Source organism: Thunnus thynnus, chromosome 1 (assembly GCF_963924715.1).
Source record: "Thunnus thynnus chromosome 1, fThuThy2.1, whole genome shotgun sequence".
NCBI classification, from domain to species: domain Eukaryota; kingdom Metazoa; phylum Chordata; class Actinopteri; order Scombriformes; family Scombridae; genus Thunnus; species Thunnus thynnus.
In genome coordinates this window covers 16,900,325-16,926,607 of record NC_089517.1, presented here as the reverse complement: position 1 = coordinate 16,926,607, position 26,283 = coordinate 16,900,325, and the positions used below count along the sequence as shown (strand labels likewise).

The following is a 26,283-nucleotide window of genomic DNA, read 5'->3' as shown; positions in this document are numbered from 1 at the left end:
TGAAGTCACAGGGACCTTTGACCACCAACTTCTAATCAGTTCATCCTTGAGTCCAAGTGGACATTTGTGCCAAATCTGAAGACATTCCCTCAAGGCGTTCCTGAGATATCACATTCACGAGAATGGGACAGGTGGACAGACGGACAACATGAAGACATCATTCCTCCGGCCACTGCTGTCGCTGGCGCAGAGGCATGAAAATAGCAGCATGGAGGGAATCAGTATCTTGTGCATGCACATGTATGGTTACATACTGGATGATGCTTGAGGAACGCTTATTTTAGGTTACTGTTGCCCTATTTGTAAGACACTCTGAGGTCCACTGCGTGGTTATTGTCGAACTTTGTAAAATTTGCAAAGTGAAAGGAATGAAACACTGAGTTCTGCACGCAGCTCCTTGTTGATGATTGGCTCGATGGGTTGTGGTATCCCAGAGCCAATTACTTCCTCTTTCTCCTCCTTAAAAAACACATTCGCAATCAAATTATTTTTAACGACAAGAAAAATGGGGAGGCATTAACAAAAAGGAAACATGTACAGCATACAGCCAGGGTGAAAGTTTTATCAAAGACACATCACGTGTCTTCTGCTTTTTTTGACTTAAAGATCAGCCCTCCTGTGTGGTCACCGTAGATTTGTCCACAACACTTACTGAAGTGTCGTAGAGCAACGGAGACTCCTTCATGGGCGAGGATGTGACTCACACGTCTACGTCCACATAACAGTGATGGGAGAAACACTTTCAAACAAACTGGAATTAATGTACCAATGTTTTTTTTTTAATTCTGCTATCTTAACGTGACACCCAACGTGGCACTTTGTGTAAATTCCACAAGTACATAGTGTGTAGAAATATAATATCACACCTTAATAGCTTGCCTGTGACCTCATAAGCACACATGTACATCTGTTTTCAATGCTGCTTGTAGCCTGTTCAGATTTATTTATTGTGGGCACAACTACTGCGAAGCTTCAAGTGCAGGGAAGTCATAGCAACAACAAGGATGGTGAAAAGCAGTCAGAAATGAAAGAATAGCAGAGCTCAACTTGAAGGAGACAAATCCTATTAACGACATGCGAGAATCAACATTCATAGAACAGACGGTTACTTTTATAAGCTAATGCTTTTTAAAATTAGGTTTAGATTCACACTAACATTCAACAGTTTGCATTAAGGTTATACTTTCCTCAAGACATGGGAGTGCAGAGGAGAGAGAAAATCCTCCAACCCTGTTGTGTGGATGCACTGCGTAGGCTGCCAGGGTCTTTTACTCAGGCTTCCAATAATATTGGTTAATTGCAAAGATTTCTCTAGCTTCTCTCAGCTTGCATCACGAGTAGGCGTGGAAGAGTTTACAGCAGGGCTATATTGCTGCTGACAGAATACAGTGTTCTGAATCTCTCTCTCTCTTAATTGTCATTCCCTTCTCACAGGCACATTTTTCTGGCAGATTCCCTTGAGAGAGGTTTCCCCAGAATCTACGTAAAAGGATTCCTTCCCACGCCATGGTCTTAGGAACATCTCATTTTCATCCTCCCTCGCCTTGCTCATGCACACACACACTCCCTCTCACCCTGGCATTGTGTCCTCGTGTCTCCCTGTTCGCTCACTCTTGTTTTCATTTTCTTTTTTTTTCCTCTCCACTTTTTAACTTCTCTGGGCTTCTCTCTACTTCCCGCCCCCCCTTGTATCTTATAGATCCTCCGTGGGAGGCAGCATCTCCCTCACACTGCAGGCGTGGGCCCTTACTCTGACAAATGACATGCCGGGCCCACCAGCTTTGCGTGGGGGGGAGAAAAGCTTTAAGTTAAGAAGGAAGAATGGATTTGATTGGACAGTGAAACTCAGGGGCTGTATCTTGGCGAGCAGTATTTGATCGGCTCAGGCAAGAAGTGAGAAATACAGGGAGAACTGCAATACTATATCACACCTACAGTATGTTTTTTTTTTTTTTTTTAGAGATAATGACCACAAACCAAACACTGCTAGAAATGGTCAAGCTGCCAACTGTGACAATAAAAAATTATGGTAAAACATTAACCTTGATATTGTATAAACATTTGTCTAGACAGCTTGTGACAAAAACATTAGCTTGTGTTTTGGTGAAGTTGATCCTTTTCAATAAATCACTTACGAGTGTTCCTTGGCCAACTGCTGGGCCAGAGAAATGGCTGTAGGATCTCGGTCTAAGGCCAGCACTGTGACTTCAGGAACCATATTCAGTATTGCTTTGGTATGACCACCACCGCCAAATGTCATGTCCAGGACCACCTACGTGCGAGAAAAAGCAAGCAAACAACACATTCTACTCACAACAGGATTTCACAGACACATTTAATCATCATCGTTTTATCATCACAATGATAATTCTTCATTTAACTGTTCACAGTGTTGCACTGACATATTTTTCTGAATCTGTCCTATGATGTCAATAGTAAAGCTAAACCAAATTCAAAATTGTCTATATGTTCAAGGTAGACTTCCTCAATATACAGAATATAGATTTAATTGATAAGGAGGGTTGATATTTTCAGCGAAGAAGTTGTCAAACATGTTCCACAAGCTCTTTTCATTTAGTTGTTTTGTTCTGTTCTTTGTGTTTTACAAGGTTGTGACAGATCAAAATGTATTGTGGAAACAGTTCATCTGGAAAAATGCACTGATACAAGATAAACATGACAGGGCCAGCATTTGTTTCCCCATAATTTAAATTAGCTATAATGTATTGCAAGTTGTGACAAATGTTTATTTTCCTTGCTTTATTTTAAGTCCCACAGGAGTGTTTCCATAGTCCAACTAAATCATTATTTTTTTTCCCCTTCAGTAACCAAAAGCACCACATTAAACAAGACTTGGGTCTCATGTTTGATGGCGTTAACCTTGTTCTTTATTAGGCAGAAAAAGGATGGTCCTCAAATCTGACACATACTGCTAGAATTTAATGTGGTTTTAACATAGTGAAAAGATAATGAGTTGTGTGGATTGTCCATGTACAAGCCACAGAAACTTGTGATAACATGAACCTTCATTAGAGGTAAACATGTTATTTCAGATCAATATTCCAAATCAGTTGAAGCTGCACTAATCAATATCTGTATATGAACAATAACTCAAATGGCTACGTGTGTGAAAGGGGTTGCTCGTGGTAACAAACCCACAGAGAATTATCACTCGACTCTGCAGTTCCTCGTAGCTCTTTGCAGCGTTTCATTGTCTTTCAGATTGTTTTTGCAACTTTATTGTTTGGTTCACTCTCACCACTCTCATCAAACTTGTTTCCACCCACAGGAAGCAACTGATAAACCACAAGGTAACCCCTAGGAAAGGTGGAGGTGGTAAGCGCTGCCAACTCAGTAACTACAAAAAAAAAAAACATGGTCACCAGTTAAAAAGTGACACTTGTTGATCTGAAACACCTGCAGTGCAGCGATGAGATCTTCCACTCACATCCCCATCTGTCTATGACTGACTGAGCCATTTGCCTTAATTTGTAAAAACTCTCAAGCGTTTCAAGCAAATGTAGGATGTGATCGATAAATCAATCACCTTCTGAGCTTGAATCAGACAGATCCAGACACAAAATAGATCATGGTCATAACAGCAGCTCACTACTATGATTCGCTAGTAAACCTGTAAACTCATTGTACGCTACCTGCCTAGCACCAAACAACAGACAGACCAAGTTAGTGATTAGCTGGTAGAACATAGTGGAGCATTTAGCTGCTTAAGACCTAGATATATTTCTCACAGAGGGAATATTAAACTTACATAAGTCAGGTCACCAGAACCATAACACAAGTACTGTGGAGTGTGATCCACTGCTCCTTTGCCGCTGTTGCTATAATTTACTGCAAAACTATAATCCTCCCAATGGGGGAATTACAATAATATGGAATATTTGCCATAATGATGGTGCTAACTATTGGGGTTAGGCTCACTGTTAACCAAATTGAACACTGTGAATGGAATGATTTGGAGACAGTAGATGTCGCATTGCACCCTTAGTAATATCCGAATACATCAATGGAGGCAGGGTTGTCAACTGTGACGCTCTTGGTGAGACACACATGGTATCAGGCTCTGTCTCATGTTATCACGCTACCAGAACAAATGTCACACAGAATAAAAAGAAATGACTCTATGATGAAAAAAATTTAATCAGCTAAGCTCAGGAGGCCTCCCACAATGATGAAAACTGAGTCGTGGAGATTTTCGGTCTTTATTAAAACTTTTAAACACGTTGGAGTAGAGGTGTAAAAAGATTAAAAATTATATATGAGCAGCCCGTTTAAGAAGAAATACCAATGAACATGTCACAAAAAGACATATGAAGATGAGTAACTTGGCTTTGGAAAGTTGATAGCACCCTTTGTTGTCATTCTTTTCAAGTCAAATTGAATAGAGATGTGCAGTAGTGTGTCATGCTGACAGCCACAAACATAAAGGAGGCTTTGAACTAGCAGTGCATGACAACATTCAATCATGTCATTTTTACTCAGAAAGGACACTCAAGATACTCTAACAGTTGTGACTCTGTGACGCAACCACCGGACAGCTGTTAGTCAAGACCAAGTCTAGGCCAAAACCTAGTATGAAATATTTGAAGACTTAGATGTTTGTTTAAATATAATATAAGATGGCAACTTGAATATCAATAACAAGTCATGTTCTTTGAGTGAAATTTCCTTATCAAAATATATTTTAAGATCTAACTGAAAATCAGCCCAAAACCATGTCACATGTACACACTAAATAAACACATTATAATGTTTCAACTATATAATTACAAAAAGAGCATTTGTCTTTTATATTAGGAATAAATGTGATAAGCAAAGTGATGAGCACATAACACCAGTTGACAGTGCATTATTTACAGTAGTATATTCTCACTTTGGGAGACAGGAACACTGTATTTTCTCCATAAAAAACTTATCATATGAATACAGAAGCCCTTCACAGTTAAATAGCTGTTTTACAAGCAAAATGTTGTTAAACCGATTCTCAAAAAATAATTTGTTTCTGTATGTGATATTGACATTATTCTATAAAAAAACATTTGTGAGGAGAATAGCTAACCTTAAAAAGCATTATGGATATTACAGCCATGCCCTTAAAAAATTAAGTATTGCTTTCAATGAATACTCACGAGTCAGTACTTTTCAATGGATTTTCAATTTCAATGCAGAAAGTAAGGTCTGTGATTGACAACAGAGTTTAAGTATGTTATAAGACAGAAATCAAGCCTGTTAATATTTCAAAGTGAATTCTTCTTACAGTAAATTCACTGTGCTTGTTTAAAGTACAAACATTTTCTTTATGAGAACAATGTGAATATCATAACCCTTTGACTGGCCGACAAGATATTTTCCAAATGTAAGAATGACACTGGATATCTGCTGTGTGAAAGTTCAGGTTGTCCTAAAAAGATACACAAGAGGATGATCAGTGGGAAACATGTTGTATAAACAATAAGGCTTAAAATCAGCAAAGGATACACTAACTTTTTATTGTATTGTATAGACTTTGTATTAATTAAATTGTGGACTTGTGAACACCTTCCTCAGGATATTTTGCATGCCAACATTATGGTGTGTTACAGGCATTTATTAACTGTTAAACACCACTTATGAATGTATCAGGTGGGGGTATAGGGTGGGAAAATATTTTATCAATGAAGGACATTTCGAATATCTGCAAACTATTCTGCCACAGCATCTTTAAAGTTAGTTGGGTAGCTGTTAACTCAGCTGTGTCTGTGTAAAAACACTGGCAAAGCAGGAAACATGTCCTGTCCAGATATATTTCCTTATATATTTCCTGACTGCCACAGCTACAAAAAAATCTCAGCCCTGCACTGACTGAGCAGTCTGAGATTGTTTGAATAATTGTATGGATTATGCTTTACTTTTCATTTTTTCAAATTTCTGCTCTGTGATTTATTATAATGTCAGCAAATGGTAGGGAACAGATGTAAAATGACACAAAAGGAAATGCCAGCTATTCCCCACAAAAACATTAAACATGTCGATCGATAGTGACGTTGAAGGTGGGGTGTGTGCGTGCATGTGTGAGGGAAGAAGTGATCAATGGCGGTTCCCTCTCCTTTCCAGCGCACAGCAGCAGATGGGGAGGGGGTGTGGGCTAGTGGGATGAGTCACACGCATAATGAACTTGCCTGTTGTGCTATTCAATACAAAAAAGGAAAAGGAAAACACAAACACAAACAGCAAAGTAGGCTGGCTTTTATCGAAACAGTCGACATAAGCGACCAGGAGACTAACTGGTCCTCCACAGGAGTGTTTGCAGCACTTGTCACAACAATCTTTTGTCACATCTTGAGGAAGCTGTGGCCAAAAGAACAAAGGTAGTGTATATTTATTTCACTGGAGCAAGTGATAAAAAAGACAACCGACTGATACTCAGTATTCTCAGAGGTGGTTGTTTAGTAATATTAATACTGTATGTTTACTCACATTTGAATCACTGCTGCACTGAAGGTTGAATACAAGTTTCACCTCTACTTTTACACAAAAACACACCGAATATACCAAGCTAAATATTAAATGCGTACAACCAAAACTTGAGAACTGAATGTTTACCAGGTCATTTATAAGGTAAATTGAAAATCTAGCCCCTTCATCCTGAGGGAAAACAAGCTTCTTCAAAAGCCCTGAATGCCGTTCTGAAAATCTTCCCTCTTTTTCATGAGCCTGCTACTTCTGCCACCAGATGGACAAAACAACTCCTTGAAAAGAGTTGGTGATAATGGGTTTGGCATTTGCGATGATGATTGACACCAAACTTGGGAGTGAGTCATTCACATTGATATTTCATACAGAGGGGTGTCAGCGAGGCTCTCAGCTAGACCAGGTCTTCCCAGAGAAAGCAGCAGATTGGAATAAAGCCAGAACACTACATGGGTCATTTCTGTCTCTAAATACAGAGACAATACTTAAAATTAAAATTAATTACTGTAGTCTAGATTTTGTTCTCTATTTAGGGTGTGTAATATCTGCCTTTCCCAGCAGAGGGAATAGGAGAGTTAGGAGTGGTCCGAGTGGTGCAGTCCGACAGTGAAACTGCAAGGTGCTATAATGCAGGACACTTCAGCAGTTACCCCACAGCATTCTTAATGAGAGCTTTTTCTTCCCATAAGTAAAAGGTTAACACATTATAGACTCTCATTTGTTATGTTAAAATCAAAAACATGGATCAGAGCATCTACATAAAGAGATTATACAAATATACATAATGTGAGAAAGTATATTTCTTGCATTAATGAGATTTTGCAAACATAATTCATGCAAAAGTAAAAAAAAAACAACAATAAAAAACATCCTGTATATGGTGGCCATATGGAAAAATGGGGCCTCATCTCAAGTCCTCTTATGGTTGAATTCATTAGGAAAAGGGGAACAGGAACCTGAGAGAAGGCTGAGTACTCACCTAAATCCTACTTGTGACTCCCCAGCCCAGGTCAGTTACAGTGGGGGATCTAAAATGTCATTGAGGGGAGTTTTTACAGATCTTGTTACACTAACACACAGACCATTAGGGAGACAGATACACAGGTACAGGATCGCTTTTCTTGTCGCGTCCGTTGCCATGGCAAGAGTGGAGGTAACCGGTTTGCATTTCTTTCTCTGTCACACAAAGTTCATGGCGAGATACAAGTGCACACGTATTGGGCAGGTTTGCGACATGAGAGCCCTGTATGAATAGATGAAGGTGGAGGTTGTGATTATGGGAATGATGGGGGTTTCAACAACTGGCGAGCTTTAAGTACTGTGGTGCAGTGGCTACATACCTGAACAGTGCCTGTGTGGAATGGACTTTGGAAATAAATCTCATGCTCAAACTGTATCGCTGTTCTCATACAATAAAACAACACTCTAAAACAATTTTAAAAACACCACACCTGACTCACATTATTAGAGTTTCAATACTTGTCTACATGTTTGTCTACAGCTTACCACATGTTGATTTTAACTACTTTGAAAATAAGTAAATTACATTTTTTCCCTGTCTCTACTTTATTGGCATGAAAGTGATAGGTGTTTGTATTGGTCTTGCAGGTAGGAGGTTGGGTGAGGGGGGAGGGTGCACCAAAACAGATGGCCAGTGAGAGCAGACAAACTCAAAAAGGCATGAAAGCTTCCCGCAATTACTCTGTCAAGAGATTATGTTGACGGTGATCAGTGATGTTTGAGATGTATGCAGCCTTTTGCCTAACTAAAGGTATACCAAACATACTGCCCATGTGTCTGTTAGTGAATAAGAGAGAGTGAATGAGTGAACAAGTGGTACAGGAGCACAAAAATGTTGACAAAACTCTTCGCCAGAGGGCTCCTTCCAAATGCCTCTTTGTATGTTGAGATAATCTCTCTTTTGTCAATGGAATGCTGCAGAGTTGCAACAAATACTTTCATTCCTCATCTATTCAGTGCTGTTTGCAGTCTTTTGGCACAAGTTTAAATAAAGGCATTTGAAGAAGTATTTGAGCTAGTTAAGACAAGACACGTCTACACGTGTAATAACAGCATTTGCTAGTGTGCCTCCAAGAACACCCATCTGAAGTTTGTAGGTCGTTTCCGAAAGAATAAGTGAGAATGAACAAATCCTGTCGGAGGCACACAGTCACAAAGGACCATAAAGGAAAGCCTTTTCTGAGTCAGCCAGTACATATGCAAGATATTTAAAATTGTAAAAATGATTTGTTATTACTTTTTATGTCCCCTGATGTTAGAATGCTGAGTTTGCTTAATTCTTCTCCAAACAGATATGAATTATCAGAAATTTGTGAAGGAAAAAGCAGCCAACTGTTACAAAACTTAGAACTCACATAAGGATAATTAAAGCAGGATTTATTCCAGTAGTACAGCCTTTTTTCTGTTATTCTGATGTATGTGCTGTGTGTAAAAACTAACCTAAAAATGAACTGAAATAAATCCCAATAAAAAGATGGGAAGAAAGGTATGACATTGTGTTTTACTTTTAGCCATACAAATTCTGTGGCTATACAGATAGACTTTGGTCATTTCATCGGTCCATTGGCTAGTCCATCAGTCCACCTGTGCGGTCTGACACTTTGATCCACAGTACAATATTTCATTTATTGGAACGATTATCGCCATGAAATTCAGTGCAATATCTGCAATGCAGATATTCATGGTCCCCGAAGGATTTGTGAACGTTCAACCTTATCATGGTATTTACATTTAGCATACTAGTAACGCTATGCTAACATGCTACATGTGTTAAACACGTGTTAACTGTAGGTGAGAAATGATTAAATGTGTGCTGGTGTTGAGAAAATAAGGACTAGCTCAAATAAACATGAGAGTAAAATAAATGTCTTATTTATTTACTCAAATGTTTTGAGATAGGGTTATTATTATTTATTCATGTATTTGACAAGACTTTTGAGTTATGACTCACGAGGGGGGCAAAATATTAGGAACACTTCAATAGAATGCACTCCAGTACACCACAACCACCCACTACGACCTCAATAATAAACATTAAGTAGAATTATCACCTTTCTGACAATGCCAACAAAAGCTGAAAATGTGTAAGCTTCATAAAAGTAGAATTTATGGCAGAGCTGTTGTATTGGATTGCATTATATCGCACCGGTGTTCCTAATAAAGTGCTCAGTGAGTGTATATAGTTATGTATATTCACCTTTTGATATATTTTTGACTTAGTGAGTGGGCTACCTCCAGACTACATGTTTTTTTGTCATGTTTTACCCCATACTTCCCTGTATTACTAGAGACACGTCAACATAAACCTCTTGATGCTGCCTGAGGAAGAGTGCCATGCTTGAAACATGTTGCAATCCAGAGTAGCTGCTTATCCAAGCCGTACCCGTTTATATTCCTGCACATATTAAGCTTATTCATTTCTCTCACTTTTTTGCATTTGACGGCTCCCTTCTTTTTCACTGAGTATTCATCTTTGCAAAAGTTAGTTGACTGAACCGATGAAAAAAACAGTAATATTATTACATATGTTGTTTATTAGTGTCAATCACTGCACTGTTACCTGCTGAGATTTCACATTTTCAAACAAGCACACTGGGTCACTTTCTTTGTTTTGCAGGAAATGTGCCCACACCTGCCAACATGTACGCATATAACCCATATAACAAGGCTGAAAAAGGTTAACATTGCTGGGATCACACAAAGTTTAACAAAGGAATAATGCTACATGCAGGAGTACTATATAAATCATAATGACAAGTTCACACTTAACTAGAGTTGCAACTAAGGATTCACAGACAAGCAATGTCTTCAAATTGCTTATTTTGTCCTATTAAATTTAAAAAAGGTTTCTAATTTAATGCCACGAAAAAGAAAAGCAATAAAATGTTGCAAATGTTTCCTACCACAAAATATTTTGCATGATTAATCAATTATCAAAACTTTCATCATTTAATTTTTCATTAGTAAGCACCAAAGGGTCCAACAAACCACACTACTTAAGTGACTTTGCAAATGAGGCAACAAGAATCTACAACTTCAAGTCAAACATCTTCCCCTGAAGAAGAGATCACTGGGAAAGAGATCAGCCCAAGAGCCACAGACTAAAAGAGACCGGTGGTAAATATGTATCATATACTGCACAGCCATATCCACAGAGGCACAGTTTATACACTGCAACAAATGGGTTAGTGCAGTTTTCAGTGTCAACCATGTACACTGAAAATAAAGATCACTGAGTAATACCTAAAATCTAAATTTTCATGTACACAAGTCCTGACAAAAATATCAGCTGCTGAATGTTGGAGTTTCTTAAGTAGTTATAAACTGCCTTTGGATTCTTCTTGGATATTTCTTTCCTGACAGAGTCACAAGTACAGACTTGGCATTCTTGGGTCTACCAATTAGACTATGTTTTGCCTTTTTATTCTAGACAAATCCCTTTTTTGGATTGGCTGCAGCCTGACATAGGCCATTGGTCTACAGATGTGTTAAGCTCTCAGTGTAGCACAAGGCAGAGGACATACTGGAAAACTATCTAAACAATTTCAGGAAGCTGGCTAGTCTGTTCTCCCCTCACCATATATAGGAAATTTCAGGCGTATTTAGGGCTGTTATGAAATACACACGGATGGTTAAATGTCATTATGTTCCTTCTGATGTCACCTTGTGTTAAGCATAGGCTGTGTTCATAAAGTGTAACTGTTGTTACTGTTGTAGAGAAAAAAGTAAATAGTATTGATCAAATATATGACATTTGCCTAAATAAAACATCTTTAAGGTCTAGATAAGCTGCAGAAAACGCTGCACCACAAAGAAACTGACATGAAATATGCCAACAGCCAGTTTTTATTACAGTACACACTTGGTTATAAGAAAAAAACACTACATATATACCCAATGCAATAGTGGACAAATACTTGTATGTTGGAGGTCAGAAAGGAAATACACTATGTGTGCCATATATGAAAATAAGAAGACAGAGGTGAAGAATGGAGACATCTCCGCTGAGTCTGTTATTTTCTACATCAAGACACCTCTAAAGGCCAATCCACATAGAAAACGTTTTTCACTCACCCGTCTCACAGAACAGAGCTTCCATTTTATCAAATGTATCAATCCACACGGACTACAAGACACGCACGACACCACAGGACCCCTGTGTTGAATTACATTGAATAAGTACCAGATAAAAGTTAAGTTTCAGTTTCTCCTCTCTTTCTGTCCATCTGCACGCTCTCTCTCTCTCTTTAGGTCGGTTAAGTCGGTTAAATGGTGTTCAAATGTGTCACTGAATGTGGGTAGGTCGTGAAGGACCCATTCAACTAGAACCCCAACCCAGTTTGACCCACCACTATGTCGGTCTAAATGGGGTATGAGAGTATTATCTTCTTTATACAACAGACGTTTTTCACAGCAGACATTTTGGCTTGTCGTGGCAGGAAAATCACAGATGTTACTAATAACATTAACGATGGCTCTGTTACATTTAAGTGTCCCAACCAAGCCAGTGAGCCAGCATGTACAATACGAGGCCCCTGACACTTGCATACATACATGGAATGCATGTGCTTTTCCTGGTATGACATGTTAAAATGCGGTTGGAAAAAAGGTGTACAGCCACTTTCCACAACAGGAGAGTGGGCAGAAGTGGGCAACGACAGTGACCTCTGTAAGGAGATGCACCATCACAAACTACAGTGGCAGCCTCTCAGTTGATAAACCCTTGTTTTCAAAGTTTAGAAATCAGTTTAAACAGCAGTTGTTTAGACACAGCCATACAAGCTAATCCTTACTTCGCCATTGTTTTAGATTACCAGTAGAAAATCCCCATACAATATCTCCAGAAAGAGAAAAGTCTTCACAGAAGTGAAGACACTTCTACTAGCTCACTACCTGTCAGACAGCGCCGTAATGCAAACTTACAGGCCACTCCACAACTTGACCTTAACAAACACAAACACACCATCTCTGTATTTACTGTAATAGGTCTACGACTATGAATGTTCTTCCTGAGTATGAATGCACTATATGATTATGTGGCCGATTTGCTGGTCAATGGGTTGTGGAAATATAAAAAGGGAGATGAAACTGCCATAGACTGTATTTAATTTGACAAACTGGCAACAATAGATACTTACACAGAGAGAAAAAAGAAATGTTGCGTCGACTCCTTAAAACATTTTGCCTGTGAATATGAAGAAACTTAGCAGAGATATACTTCAGTGGTACGCAAGCAATGCTAGCTGTCACAGGGGAGAAAGCTACATGACATGAATTGTTGGGAAAATCAACCTACAGTGAGACCTGCACACATCACATGCCAGCCACTTCTACACTATCATCTAATTTTGAATGAGCCGATTTCAAACTGATAGAGGGCCATGTGCATTTTTTTAAAGATATATGGACTCACTTTATTCTATTGTGTTTTTTATTTTTACAGCATGGGGCCAGGTTAACACGACTTTTATCTGTCTGAGGGATCCTGGATGACAACCAGGCTATGGTTAACTGAACAATCTACTAATCTGAAATAATATTGTGGTCAGCTGTAGTAAGGATTCCAGACTACAGCAGTTCAATCCTTGTGCTTTCAGCTCAGGTGAATCATTATTAACTTTTTGCAAGAAAGTGTGGCATGATCGCTGTCCAAGGTGCTGATCCTGGGACCGCCAGGGATGTGGGAGCTGTTACAGGATACTCACCGTGTCCCTTCAGTTGGGTAAATTGGCAGCAGAAAAACTGCATGCAGGTGAGAATGTATTATTTTACTTTGCTAAAAGGTGGGGCCCTATGGGAATGAACACCACAAGTGAAATTTCACTCACTTCCACTGTAGTGGGATGGCAACAGAAATTTCAGACACTTAACACATAAACCTCAAACTACATCCATACTAGATACTTCTAGAGGATTTTTTTTCATGATTTCGGTGAAGTGACCCTTCAATACCTGATACAACAAAACAAATAAAACTAATTTTACAGTGTATTGCTAATATTGTAAGTTATGAATATGTATTACTGTGTGAGAAGCTAGAGTATATTGGTAGAGAATACAAAGAGCATAACTATAAGCACATCATGGGTGCTTATGGGTGTCATAACCACTTATCGATGTCTGTGCATATTGGCCAAGTGGTGGAAGAAGAACATATGGAGGCAGCAATAATCTTCACCCAGTGTATGGTTTATTTGCTCTTTTGACCAGACAAAAAGTGTTCGGTTCAGGCTGGTAAAAGTGCTGTTTTAAAATAATTACATACAAAATGAAATAAACAATCTTACAAAAACATGTAAAAAGGAAATTCAGCAACCGACAAAACAAAAAGACCTTGGCTAGGTCCATACCTATTGAGTTCTAGCATATGCTGAAGAGCTTCTACTCCTGGTTTTTCAACAGGAAACACACCCTAAAGAGGCAAATCAAAGTTGGTGTTATCAATTAAACAATATAAACAATGTCAATACATTATTTTAATTGTCCTAACGTCAACATTTCAACAATCGATGTTGATTAGGGTACTTTTTAAAGACTGTTATCTGAAACAACCAAAATTCTGCTCTGGGGTCTACCCAACATGGTAAAGTCAGTTTTCTAAACTACAAAGCTATAACTAAATTACTATAAACCATTGGAATCTCCCACTTCCTGTTAGGCTCCTCTGCTAGCTTAGCCTGATTTGTTTTTAGCATCAAAGCTAGCTAGATAACTGGTGCTTCACTACTGCAAGCAGTGCCGTTCTAACTGTACCTATAATATGATACAGATCTGGTGAGAACGCTTTTAGCTTCTTTGGTCCTGTTCTCTGGAACAAACTGCTTGATGACCTGAGAACTGTCACACATATGGGCACCCCGGTAACTTCTGGTTAAGACACGTACGACGTAACTGCAACATCTACCTTTGCTGCATGTCCTACCTATCTCTCTACCCCTGTTTCTTGCCTCTCTGCACTTTCAAAATGGCAAATGGCAAAAAATACCCTTAAAAACCTAAACCAAACAGTTGAACAGTTGAGTCTACATCCAAAAGTAAACTGAAAACTTTTGTTGAGTCTAATGATAGTACGTAAGTGTGTGTGTGTGAGTGTGTTTGTCTCTATGGGATAGTTGTGTGGTTTGTTAAGGTCTTTTTGAGGGCAGGGGGTTTTGTACCTGTGTTCTTGTCTTTTATTTATTATAATCTCATGTCACTTGTTGCTGTATGCACTGTAATGTAAAGCATACTGAGCTTATCTGTAATTAAATGTACTTTATAAATAAAATAGCCTTGTGATAACAGCTGTTGATATATTATGAAGCTTCTTCTAATCTTGTAATGTAATCCCGCCCTCACACTACTCACCTCAAGACCAACTACACAACGCCCCCAGTGCCCTCCCTTTTTTCCTTTTCCCTTCTTCCTTCCTCTTCTATGTACTCTTCTTGCTTTTGTTCTCAACACCACTTTCAGATAATTCATGCCAGCTCTGCCTTTGTTATATGGATTGCATGGTTTGTTGCATTTGTTAAATTTAACCCTGGTCCCTGTCCTCCTCTACATAAAGCTCATAAAGCCCATGTCAAGCATCCGCCCACTTCAAGGAGTCCTGAGACTGGCTCTTACACTGTGGTGGTGCTGAGGAGATCCCTGGAGGAACAGGGATAGCAGGCACTTGTATCTTCTCTGACACTATGCGCCAATAACTCAATATTTACTGTACGTGGGCAATCCAAGGAAACGATTAGTCTTTCTACTGTTTTATAGGCTTTTTGCCCTCTGAAAAAGTAATCTGAAAGTAATTAAATTTTAAAAAATGATGAATTCATCTAGCTTCTGAGAGAACTATTTTGATTAAGTATTAAGCTTTTTTCTGTCAAAATTAAAACCAAGAGTATCAACTTCAAACTCTATTTCAGAGCATTTCACTATTTGTTCATGCTTGTTTCAGCTGTATTTGGGGCCACAGCATGACCAAGAAATCTTACATGTAGTGGATCATCATCAACACTGTAAAATAATCACATTATCAAGCAACAATCTGTGTGTCCGAAATGATATGAATGGTATTTTTATTTAGCTTACATGTTCTAAACTTTTACAAAAAGTGATTTACAGGGGATAGTAAATCATTTTATTTGGGGGGGGGGGGATCTGATTTGGAGGCAATGAGTGACAGCTGGGAAAGAACTGATTGGACACTGAAAGAAATGGAAAGGGAGGGACCTCTACTGTGTGCATGAGTCATCACTCTCCACCCCCACCCCCCCAGACAAACTGTCTGTTTTTGTCTTGCAGGTTGGAGATTTACTGAGCTACATTTTCTCTGCTGGAAAGATTCATTTTTGCATGAAACTAAATGCAGACTTTAACAAGCAAATGATTGTGATTAACATCATGAGTCAAATATGCAGGTGGATTACGACTCAGGTCTAATAGCTACTCAGAAATTACTTTGAAATCAGTACAAATCCTTAATATAAATGTATGTGTTTCATCAACATTTCATTAACACTGTCAATGGTTATTATACATATGTCATAATCAAGAGGTTTCTGAGTCTGCTAAAAAGTAGTTGCACTATGATATATCTTTGAAAAATTCCTATAAATATCCTATCCTTAATCTCTAAGGATTTAATAAGTAAAAAATGTATAAAAATTACAACTATCAACTCCATAAACTTCTGTATTCCAGGATACATATGCTTACATCAGCACAGACTACTACAGCTTTGCCTCTGTGCTCTGTAGCTGTGGGAGGGATAATCAAATTAATGTTTCCCACAGTCTAGCAGGTTAGTTTGGGGTTGAAAATAGGGGCAAGAGGGTTGCGATGTATGAAATTCTCCTCATTACTTTGATTAGTCTACTCAAATCCCAATTGTCACAACTGAGCTGGTATCCAAGAGGACTATATTTCTGTATTTTAGTTGACATTTTGTTCAACAAATTGATTATTTTATCATATTAAGCACTGGCAAACTTACTGCTGCAATATTACACATGATATTACACTCAGACAAATATATTAACACTGGTCTAATTCTCAGCTAATCAAGAAGCTGCTTACTCTTTGCAAATGGGACAAAAATAAGAAAGCCAAACAGACTTTTTTGTTCTCCCTTTTTCTTGCTTGTATAAGCAAATGTAGACAATAATGATACTGCACCTATTGTTATATTTTACTATTTTTCAGGAAAGGATAAAACTTTTTTGGACATATTTGTGGAAAGAGTTTCTAAGCTTCAAGTCTTTGGGTGGGTGTTTCCCATGGCAGTGGCTGACTGACATTTGACAGCTGACACTGCTAGAAGACATGCTGTCAACTTCCATGGTGCGCTGCTGACTGGAGAATGTCATAGCCCTGTTGCATATCAACGTTAATACAAGGTGGGTTTTTGTCACTTTTTCAGTCCACATAGCATTTTTTAGAGATTTAAGATATATGCCCATTAACCACATTCAGCTTTTGGGAGGACCCACCATGCTTTTATTGTATTCAACTCAGAAAATGGAAGCTAGCAAAAGCAAACTCGGAAAGTTATTGTTCACTTAGTTTAATAACGTTACCAATTCCCACTAGATGTTACTTTTTGTTCATGTTATTAGAACACCTGCTGCGTCTTCTCACATTATACAAAGGAAGGGGTCTACCTGGCATTAGTTGTCTCTCTTTCATGGGTCCAGTTGTGGCGATGGCAACTTACCAGACTGTCAAAACTCACAGCCATGTGTAGTTCTGTAACCTCAGCACTCCGTACTTCACTCCGTGATTGGAATGATGATACAGAGTAACATGTGGCGTAACATAGGAAATGCTCAAATAACAGATGGTGCTAAGCAATGGGTAACAACTTTAGCCTCGGAGCTAGCCTGTGTGGCCGTTAGAATTGTAGTGATATTACAAACTATTTATATTGTCCATCCATGCAGATATTGGAACAATCAAATTACAATACCAACTAGAGCTGCAACAATTAGTCAATTAGTTGCTAACTGTCAAACGCACAATATGTAATTTTTTTCTGCTAGGGGTCTTTCAATAAAGACAACAAAAGATGGAGTTTGATGATATTGTGAAGTAGCGTGGGATCACTGGAGTTGTTAAACAACCACCATTTCCGTCATTGCAGTCAGCTTCTCCCGGTTAGGATTCCTTTGTTGTGTTCATCGTTCAGGGAGCTTTTACCTGAGCAAAATTATCCGCAAAGGTCTCCTCCTCTCCAAAACAAATGAACAAAGTGATTAAAACTGGTAAAAAAAAACACTGAATAAAGCAGTCTCATGTTAAAAATCAGTGTTTCTCCAACACAGCGGACACAGGACGTCCGGAGGGGCTGCAAGCCAAGCTGCTGCTAACGTTTGCTCAGTTTGTTTCTCTGATAACTTAAGATCCAGACGTCCAATTACTGAAATCCTTCATCCGATTAAAAGATATAGTTAAAAACAACCAGGATCAAAAAGTGAATCATGAAAATGTGGCTTAAAACTGGATAAAAATTTATGACAGCTTCTGGCATACAACTACAACGCTGATGCATGCGCAAAGGGGATATGACACCATTGACAGGTGACCAAATGATTAAAATTATATTTCTCTGGGTTTGAACGTTGTTGGAAACATTCGGGATAATGTAAGTACACCACTCAACAAAATATATAACATAGGTCTAGCCATTTTTAGACACTGTAATGCGGAAAAGTTACATATTATACCTTTAAATTAATCGCCAACTATTTTGATAATCCAATAATTGTTTGGAGTAATTTTTTGAGAAAGAAATGTCCAAATTTAAAAGTTAAAGTTAAAGTTAAAGCTTCACAAATTGAATATTTTCTTATTTCTTTAGTATTCTATGATAGTAAACTGAATATCTTTGGGTTGTGGACATTTGAGGATGTCATCTTGGGCTTCGGGAAACAGTGATCAACATGATTCACCATTTTCTGACATTTTATAGACCAAACAACTAATTGATTATTAATCTACAGAATAATTAACAGATTAATCGATAATGAAAATAATCGTCAGTTGCAGACCTAGTACCAACATTGTCAATCGGAACCAAATTTATGGAGGGGTAGCTATCACAGGAAAAAAATAAATAAAACGTAAATTTCTACTCTGCTCTGTAATTACAATTTTCACCAAATAAGTACAGTCAAACAAAACAAAGGACAGTATACTGATTTTTTCATAAAAAAACAACATAAAGATGAGGGACCATATACCAAAGTATTACTATGCAATTCAAAATGTCTAAGCAATGTCTTATTGCTTAAATTTAAAGTTGGATACATTACACTATAAATGTATTCAAATGCATTCAAAAGTCAAGAGTCAAGGGATGGGGTCAGGTCAGGTTAGGGAAAGATCCTCTTTACACTGTCTATTGGTAGAGAGGGGACGCAAACCCTGATCTCAAGTGTTGAAGTCAAACGCTTTATATGACTGCTCCTCCCTACGACTATTAGCTGCCCTATACGTCACTGCCACTTCTTGCTTTGACACTGACTGTGAATGTTTTAAGCTTTATGAACTACCAATGCTGCAATTTGTGTTGAGAGCCTCGACTAAAAATGAAAATGTATACATTGTGTTGTCAATCTGGTTTTCTGACATCATACGATTTTATGCTGACTTGCCTACATAGTTGTCTAAATCTAATAAAAAAATATAGACTGCTAACCTCCACAAGATAGGAAAAGCCACGAACTATGACAGAAACGCCAAAAGGATATTTCTTTGTTTTAACAGGAAACAGGAAATAAGGTCAAATATGATGCAGTGGATCTATTCAAAACGATTACGTGCTTCATTGGTGCCTGCTCTGAAGGATGTCTCTTAAGTGTGACACTTCTGTCAATACAGCGCACCAAGGAAACAATGTAAACTATATAAAGCCCAAGAGAAAACAGGAGTGAAACTGAAAAGAGGGGGTGGAATCATCTAACTATATTCACAAAATGTAAAGAAGCATCAGGAAAGATGGCTTTCCCTCCTGAAGGTGAATTTCATGGTACTAAAGGAAGACAAAAGAAGAACAGGGCCAAGTCCATTAGGGAGTGCAAAGAGGAGTCAAGCTAAATGAAGGCTTCATGATGGAAGGCATGGTAATAGGGAAAAGACATCTAGAGGCATTTAAGGAGATGCTTCCAGTAATTTGAAGACTGGGTTGACAATACAATATGAAATGAAAGGAACTAGGGAATGGGGTGGGGGCAGTGAAGGTGGCTTGAGGGAGGGGGTGGGCTTGAAGGGGGGGCTTCCTAGTGCAGCGCTATGGACAGATTTTTGATAAAGTTGCCCCAGGCCCCTCCATGACTTGTTTTATCATCACTCCACTTGTGTTTTATAGTTACAGTATCTGTTAAAAAGAGGTGACGGTACTGTAAAGCCAACAGTGCATCACATTTCAGTCTAGTTAAAGCTACACAAGAGATTAGACATATTGCAAGCATGCCAGAAAAACAGATACCATACATCTTATTTTGTGTTGTCTGTTTTGATGGGTGGCCACAATCATAATTTTAGCCTGATAATCAGACAGAATTGCCATTTATTTCCCTTCATAACTGACATTGTGTGCATGTTAGCCATTTTTTGATTGGTAGGGGGATTATTTTAGCCTTGCACATCAGCAGTAAGAGACGTATCCATCCCTGTGCTGGTACTGTCACTTGACTCGCAAGCTGTGGTCTTAGTTGCTAAGAGCAGTTTCGTAACATTTTTACACATGAAGTAAAAATTGCCAATTTAGGAGTTGTTATTTCTGTAATTCATTTTACAACAACCAATACAGCAGCGTTGATCTTTATTCTGACCATTTCTCTGTCACAATTTTTCTGACTTTGGCAAAGGAAGGTAATGTCCCTATACTTTGGTTGTTTTTCTAACTTAGAAAACAGCTGTCAGAGCAACACCAGACCAATTTGAATCACTGAAAAAATCTTTGATGGGGCTATCACATAGGACTGTGCAATATATCAATATTATATCAATATCATAATATGAGACTAGTAGGGCTGTAGTCTCCTGGTCGACTGGTCAATTAGTTGGTCAATATGCTCTTGTCTGACCAAATTCTCAATGGTCAAATAATCGCCGTGTTACTTTCATGAGGAGTAAAGTGCTACATCAATAGCCTTCCAGGATTAATCCATTATTTCTTGCGGCAGGACGAACATACTAGCAAATTATTTGGCTAACATGCACATAGTGATAATTATGAACGGAAATGTATATTCAAAACACCCCTGTTGTTTTCACAACTTTGAATTCGCTCAACCTAATGGAGACTGTTAGGTCTAACTGTAGGTCTAACTGTACTCAACCTTTACTGAGCGTTTACTGAACGTACTGAATGTTTACTGAATCAGTGTTGTTATAAAGAGAACCCCTGCCAGGCAAAAAAAATATTTTTTTAATGCCAAAAATAACGCAAAATATCCATTAATTCGGAAATCAATAGCATTTGGGAGCCTCTGTGCAGCGCTGTTCCAAAACATGAGTCAATCTCTGTGTCGTTGCCTGGGAAACTCTTGGTAGCGTAGCTCCATTAAAGAATAGGGCAGTGCGTAATATGTGTGCGTAGCAAGTGGGAAAGAGCGAGCGGCAGAAAAGTGACTGAATACGAGCGGAGCAGAGGAAAAGGTGAACAGTAAGTTGTCAGTCTGGCAGTAAATGTACAGACAGACAACAGTTAATAAATGCTGCAGCTTCTCAAGACCAAGAAAAGTCACGTCTGTTATTTCCCCAAGTGCTTGAGAAGTAAAGGGGGTTAACTCCAAAATTAGCAACAATGAGTTAGCCTAACTTGAAGACGCTAAACAGAGAAACAGAGAACTGAGAAATATGTGGCTGCTGAGTTCACTCTGTCCCGTAAAATCCAACAATTTTTTTTTCACCCCCCCACAACTAATCGATTAGTTGAAGATTATGTGCGATTTCAGTCAACCAAGATTTTCGTTGGTTGACTACAGCCGTAGAGACTAGATATTGTCCTAGATTTTGGATACTGTAATAAAGTCATGATATGGCATGTTGTCGTTTCCTGGTTTTAAAGGCTGCATTACAGTAAAGTGATGTCATTTTCTGAACTTACCAGACTGTTCTATTATTTGCCTTTACCCAATTACTCATTATACCCACATTACCGATGATTATTTATCAAAAATCTCATTATGTAAATATTTTGTGAAAGCACCAACAGACATCTCTACAATAATATCTCAATATCCATATCGCGGTATTTGGTCAAAAACATTGTGATATTTAATTTTGTCTATATCGCCCAGCCTTACTATCACACTATCAATGTCAAGTTTAACAGCTGAAAAATTTCAATTGCCTCGCAGTGTATTGTCATATTGTCCGTCCCTAAGCTTAAGGTTGGGGCTGGCATCGAGACTGTATTTTGTAAACCTGGGTAAAGGTGGAAACAACAACAGAGCAGAGTTTTGAGCTGCCCAATACCCGTGGAGCCACAGGAAGAAATGACCGTGAGCCATCTCCGGTCTTTTGGTCCCTGACATCACAGCCTTTTAAGCCTTTAGGGTGTAGTGGAGGGGAGGTAAGATTGCATGTGATGGCTGCCTCTCAGCAGGACACTGCTGACAGAGTGAGCCTGAAATTTGCTACATCTAGCACTGCTGCCAGTGTGTACCTGTCAGTAGGTAACACACAGCTCCAGCATGCATATTTTTCCTTTAGGTACCCATGAGAAAGAGGTAAAGGTGTCATGAGCCAAAGTGTATCTGGCCTCTGAAGCATTATGTTTGCGAGGGTATACTGATGAGAGGATGTGACCACTAAGGAAAAGTTTCACTCTGGCTAATCTCACAGGATTTAATGTAGCTGTAATTAATGCAATGGTCCTCAGAAAGGCCTTTTCTCAATTGCTTGAGAGGGGAGAAAACTGCGCCCATCTTTAGGTGGAAGATGAATCAAACATGGGAAGACATGAAAACCAAGTAAGGTGTATAAAATCAGCAAACCCAAGCAGGAACACTGTGGTTAAACTGCGGAGGTAGACATGGTGTAGGAACAGTGAGAAGGAAACGAAAGTTCTGTTACTGGTTTAGGTCAGTAGTGTCATGTAGTGTCGAGCGGACATGCTCTTCCCTGCCAAATTAGTCAGGAAACAGAGTAGGCAAGGAGTAGGAGCACTCCAGCTGAGAACAACAGCACTTCATCTGGATGATGCTGGGAATATAGATCATGTTGGTTACACAGATAAGGTCACTGCCACTGACTTTTATCAGGAACAGTGCAACAGTGTTTTAATAACGATTGTTTATATGCAGGAACACATGCTGAGGAAGACAGTATACATCACACCTGTTTTACATTACCTTCAGTTTAAATTGGCCATAAGAACCACAAGTTTAAACTGTGTAAAATCTGCAGTCCTTGTCTTTGGACCTTCCTCCAGGAGAAAATATGAACATCACAATCTGTTGAAATGTTCAGTCATACTCTACTGTCCTTTTCAGGAAAAACAGCATTCCTTATGTCCAGTAGCAAAGGCGGATGCAGTGTGACGCTATTCTGCCAGAAAAAGTCTTACTTGGCATTCAGACTGAAAACACTGCTCTGTTAATAAAACGGCAAGCAGCTGTGTTGGTATGGGCGTGTTGTTGCAGGGACTGGTGAGACATGATATATGATCAAGGATGGCTGGTTTTAGTAATAGATCCATGAGTTTGAAGGCCTCTTAAACACCAAGGCGGTGCACAGTCGTTTATAATACTATTTGGAAGGACTTTACAACTCTTGAAAGTTACAGCAACAAACATTTTCTCCTCCACCTTGACAATCAGGTAAAATGTAGAAGTAATCGATCAGGATTACTTTTTGTAACTTTCATGTATTTGTCTTGCCATCAGCTCCTTGCCAGATGACTTTGAATTGATTTGTGGCAAAAGTTCAGCCATGGACCAATTTCACAAATTTTGCAACATGCAAGCTGTGATTTGCAGCATGAAATCATTTCCTCTTGCTCATTTTGACACATTTCAATCATGAAAACAAACCACATATTTGTGGGCGGCTCATGCATGAGAAGTGAGAGAGCCCTGTAGGACTTACAAATGAATCTGCAATTTGAGAGTGACAATCATTTGTGAAACGTAACGCTGCCAACATTTGTGATCTGTGTGTAAGAAGTGCTCACAAAATCACTTTTGTGAAATAGGATGTATCTTTGATGACATTAGACAACACGGAAGTGTGTGCTGACTAGTGTTGGCGGATCAAGACATTTACATCTACATCACCACTTACACGTGCAGTGGTAGCGGCCATCAGTTTGGCTAAGCTTCACAGCAGACAGTTGTGATACAGCAAAATTAGATCACCGTTTCATGCAAGAGAGGAAGCATGTCTAACATGAAAAAGTATTCACTGCAGCAAATTACTATATAAAAATGCACAATTTTGAATTGTATGGAGTCAGTTAATACCAGGGCATTTAACTTAAAAACAATTATAAAACAGGGACCATGCACCTTGTGCATTGCAATATACCCAAATATCTAAACATTTAGGATAAATCACTCTTCATATGTCCTAGTCTAAATCAGCTTAAAATAAAAGGTGGTTTTTGCTTTCAGCATATTTTCATAGCCTAATGGTATGAAAAGAAGTGAAATCATTTGACAAAAGCTTAAATCAATCAGCAAAATAATAATTAAAATCATGATCAATAAATCTAACCAATACCTAAACAAAAACAGTTATAAATAATAAATAAATTAAATTATAAATGTTCTGTTATATAATTATCCTGAACATATTTACAAGAAAAACCACTGAGATAATGCAGTTGGACCTCACACAAACACCAATTGAGGATGTGTTGCAGGAATGAGTCATCTCAATCCAGCTGTCCACAGGGCATGTATCTGATTAGCATACCCACACTCACACACCAGGAACAAATGTAAATATTGCAATAAAACCTGCTGTAATAGTATCAATTCAGCATCGGGGATGGATTCCAGTTTATTTTTACTAAGTTTAGCAATATTGGATGCATGCGAGTCTAGCGTCATACAATTTCAATAATTGTTATTAAAGCTATATGCAGATATGACTCTAGGTAATTGATGTTGAAGCAGCACACTCTCTCCCCTCCAGTTGCCATGCACTGTTATTTGATGTTATGTGCATCAGGAGTAAGGAGATTTTTTTTCTATCTCCTGCTCCCTCTCTCCCTCTCTCTCTCTCTCACACACACACAGACACATACAGTCAACGTTGTCATGGCAAATCTAATCAAACATTAATACGGAGCAACATTTAAGAAAGTATTTACTTTTAGGGGAGCATTGATGCTTTATTGGTCAACATGTTGTTCTGTAAGCTATGAGATATACAGCTTTGTACTGTAAGCAATGTCTCAAAACTGGAAAGGCGAGCAAATACAGTTTGGCGGGCAGAAAGGAGTTTTACCTGACATAAGCTATGATAGACACCATCTGCTCATGTAGGTTGGTACAGGCTTGCTTTATTTGTTTAAGTTGTTGTTCAAGTGAACCTGAAGCTGAAGAATGTGTAAGATGAAAGGACTAAAACAACTCTACAGGACAGTGTGGTGAAGCACCCACAAAGGGGTTGTCTGCTCAGCAAGGCTGAACGATCTGTAGACTGAGGCACCCCATTTGGCTAATGAAGTCCCAGACTGTCTTCACACCACACCCCCACCCACTGCTCCACTATGAAACATTCTACTCATGAAAGTAATGAGGCAGGGAGGGAGAAAGACTCTTCTGGCCACTGATAACCTCAGACTAAACTTGCAACCTTACGAGACAAGGGCCTAATATCTGGCCGTCAATCAGCCCCAGCATCCCTGGCTGGAGTGTTTAATTACAAGGATCAATTATTTACCAGCCTCCTCTTTCACTACTCAGTGCTCCCAAAAAGGAGTGTAAAGAAAAAAAAAGAAAAAGAAAAAACATTGGCAAGACCCTGAGGAGGCTGTGGTGGCAAGATTAGTACAGAGAAAACAGTAAGTTGCTTGTTCCAGATCATGCAGATAGTGTTATATTAGATATTCGATATTCCGTGCATTATGTAAAGCAGATGAGTTCGTCTTGACTGTTTAAAATGTGTAACAACTCCAATATCTGTTGTGAGATCAATATAAATAAAATGCCATGAGCAACTTTCTACAAATACCAATCATATTTGGTACATGCAAATACACTTACTGATTAGAGAAATTTAAAATACTGAATAAAAGACACAATAAAACTAAAGGATATTCATAAAATACATATGTTCATTTCCAAGAGGTACAAATATAAAATCTGTGGTTATTTTCATTGAACACATTCACTGAGAACACTGTCGTTTTCTATAAAAATAACTAAAACCTCATTTAAATAGCTCCTTTTTTTTCAAATGAAAAGGTGCAAAAGCAAACTCTATAGGATTCAAGTACTTTATTTCCCTGTACTTCATATTTACTCATGAAACTATGTCTTGACTTCCGCTGCATGGTCCAAACAGCAACAGCAAGGCTTTTAACTAATTTGAGGAGGCAAGATCATATTACTTCTCGGTTTGTATTCACAATAGCGCTTCAACTGGATGATGCTGGTATTATTCATACTACCAACAAAGAAACAAATAAAAGTCACCAAAATTGGCTTTTTTTACTTGAAATACAGTACATATACTGTTTTTATATGTCTATGTGCTGACAAAGATCAGAAAGAGAATTTATATCAGTTTTACAATAGATTTAATATATAATCTCTAAATGGTCTTGCACAAAGTACATGCACTTATTGTACTGCACTT

At 38.5% G+C, this 26,283-nt stretch overlaps 1 protein-coding gene across 3 annotated transcripts in view; it reads right to left on the bottom strand.

The window, feature by feature from the left end:
* Positions 1-26,283, bottom strand: part of mettl15 (methyltransferase 15, mitochondrial 12S rRNA N4-cytidine) — a 54,065-nt gene that overhangs the window by 21,072 nt on the left and 6,710 nt on the right. For all 3 annotated transcript variants that reach the window (XM_067587354.1, XM_067587362.1, XM_067587370.1), the window contains one exon: positions 2,136-2,272. In XM_067587354.1, coding sequence (XP_067443455.1) covers positions 2,136-2,272 — 137 coding nt within the window. The remainder of the gene's footprint in view (positions 1-2,135; positions 2,273-26,283) is intronic.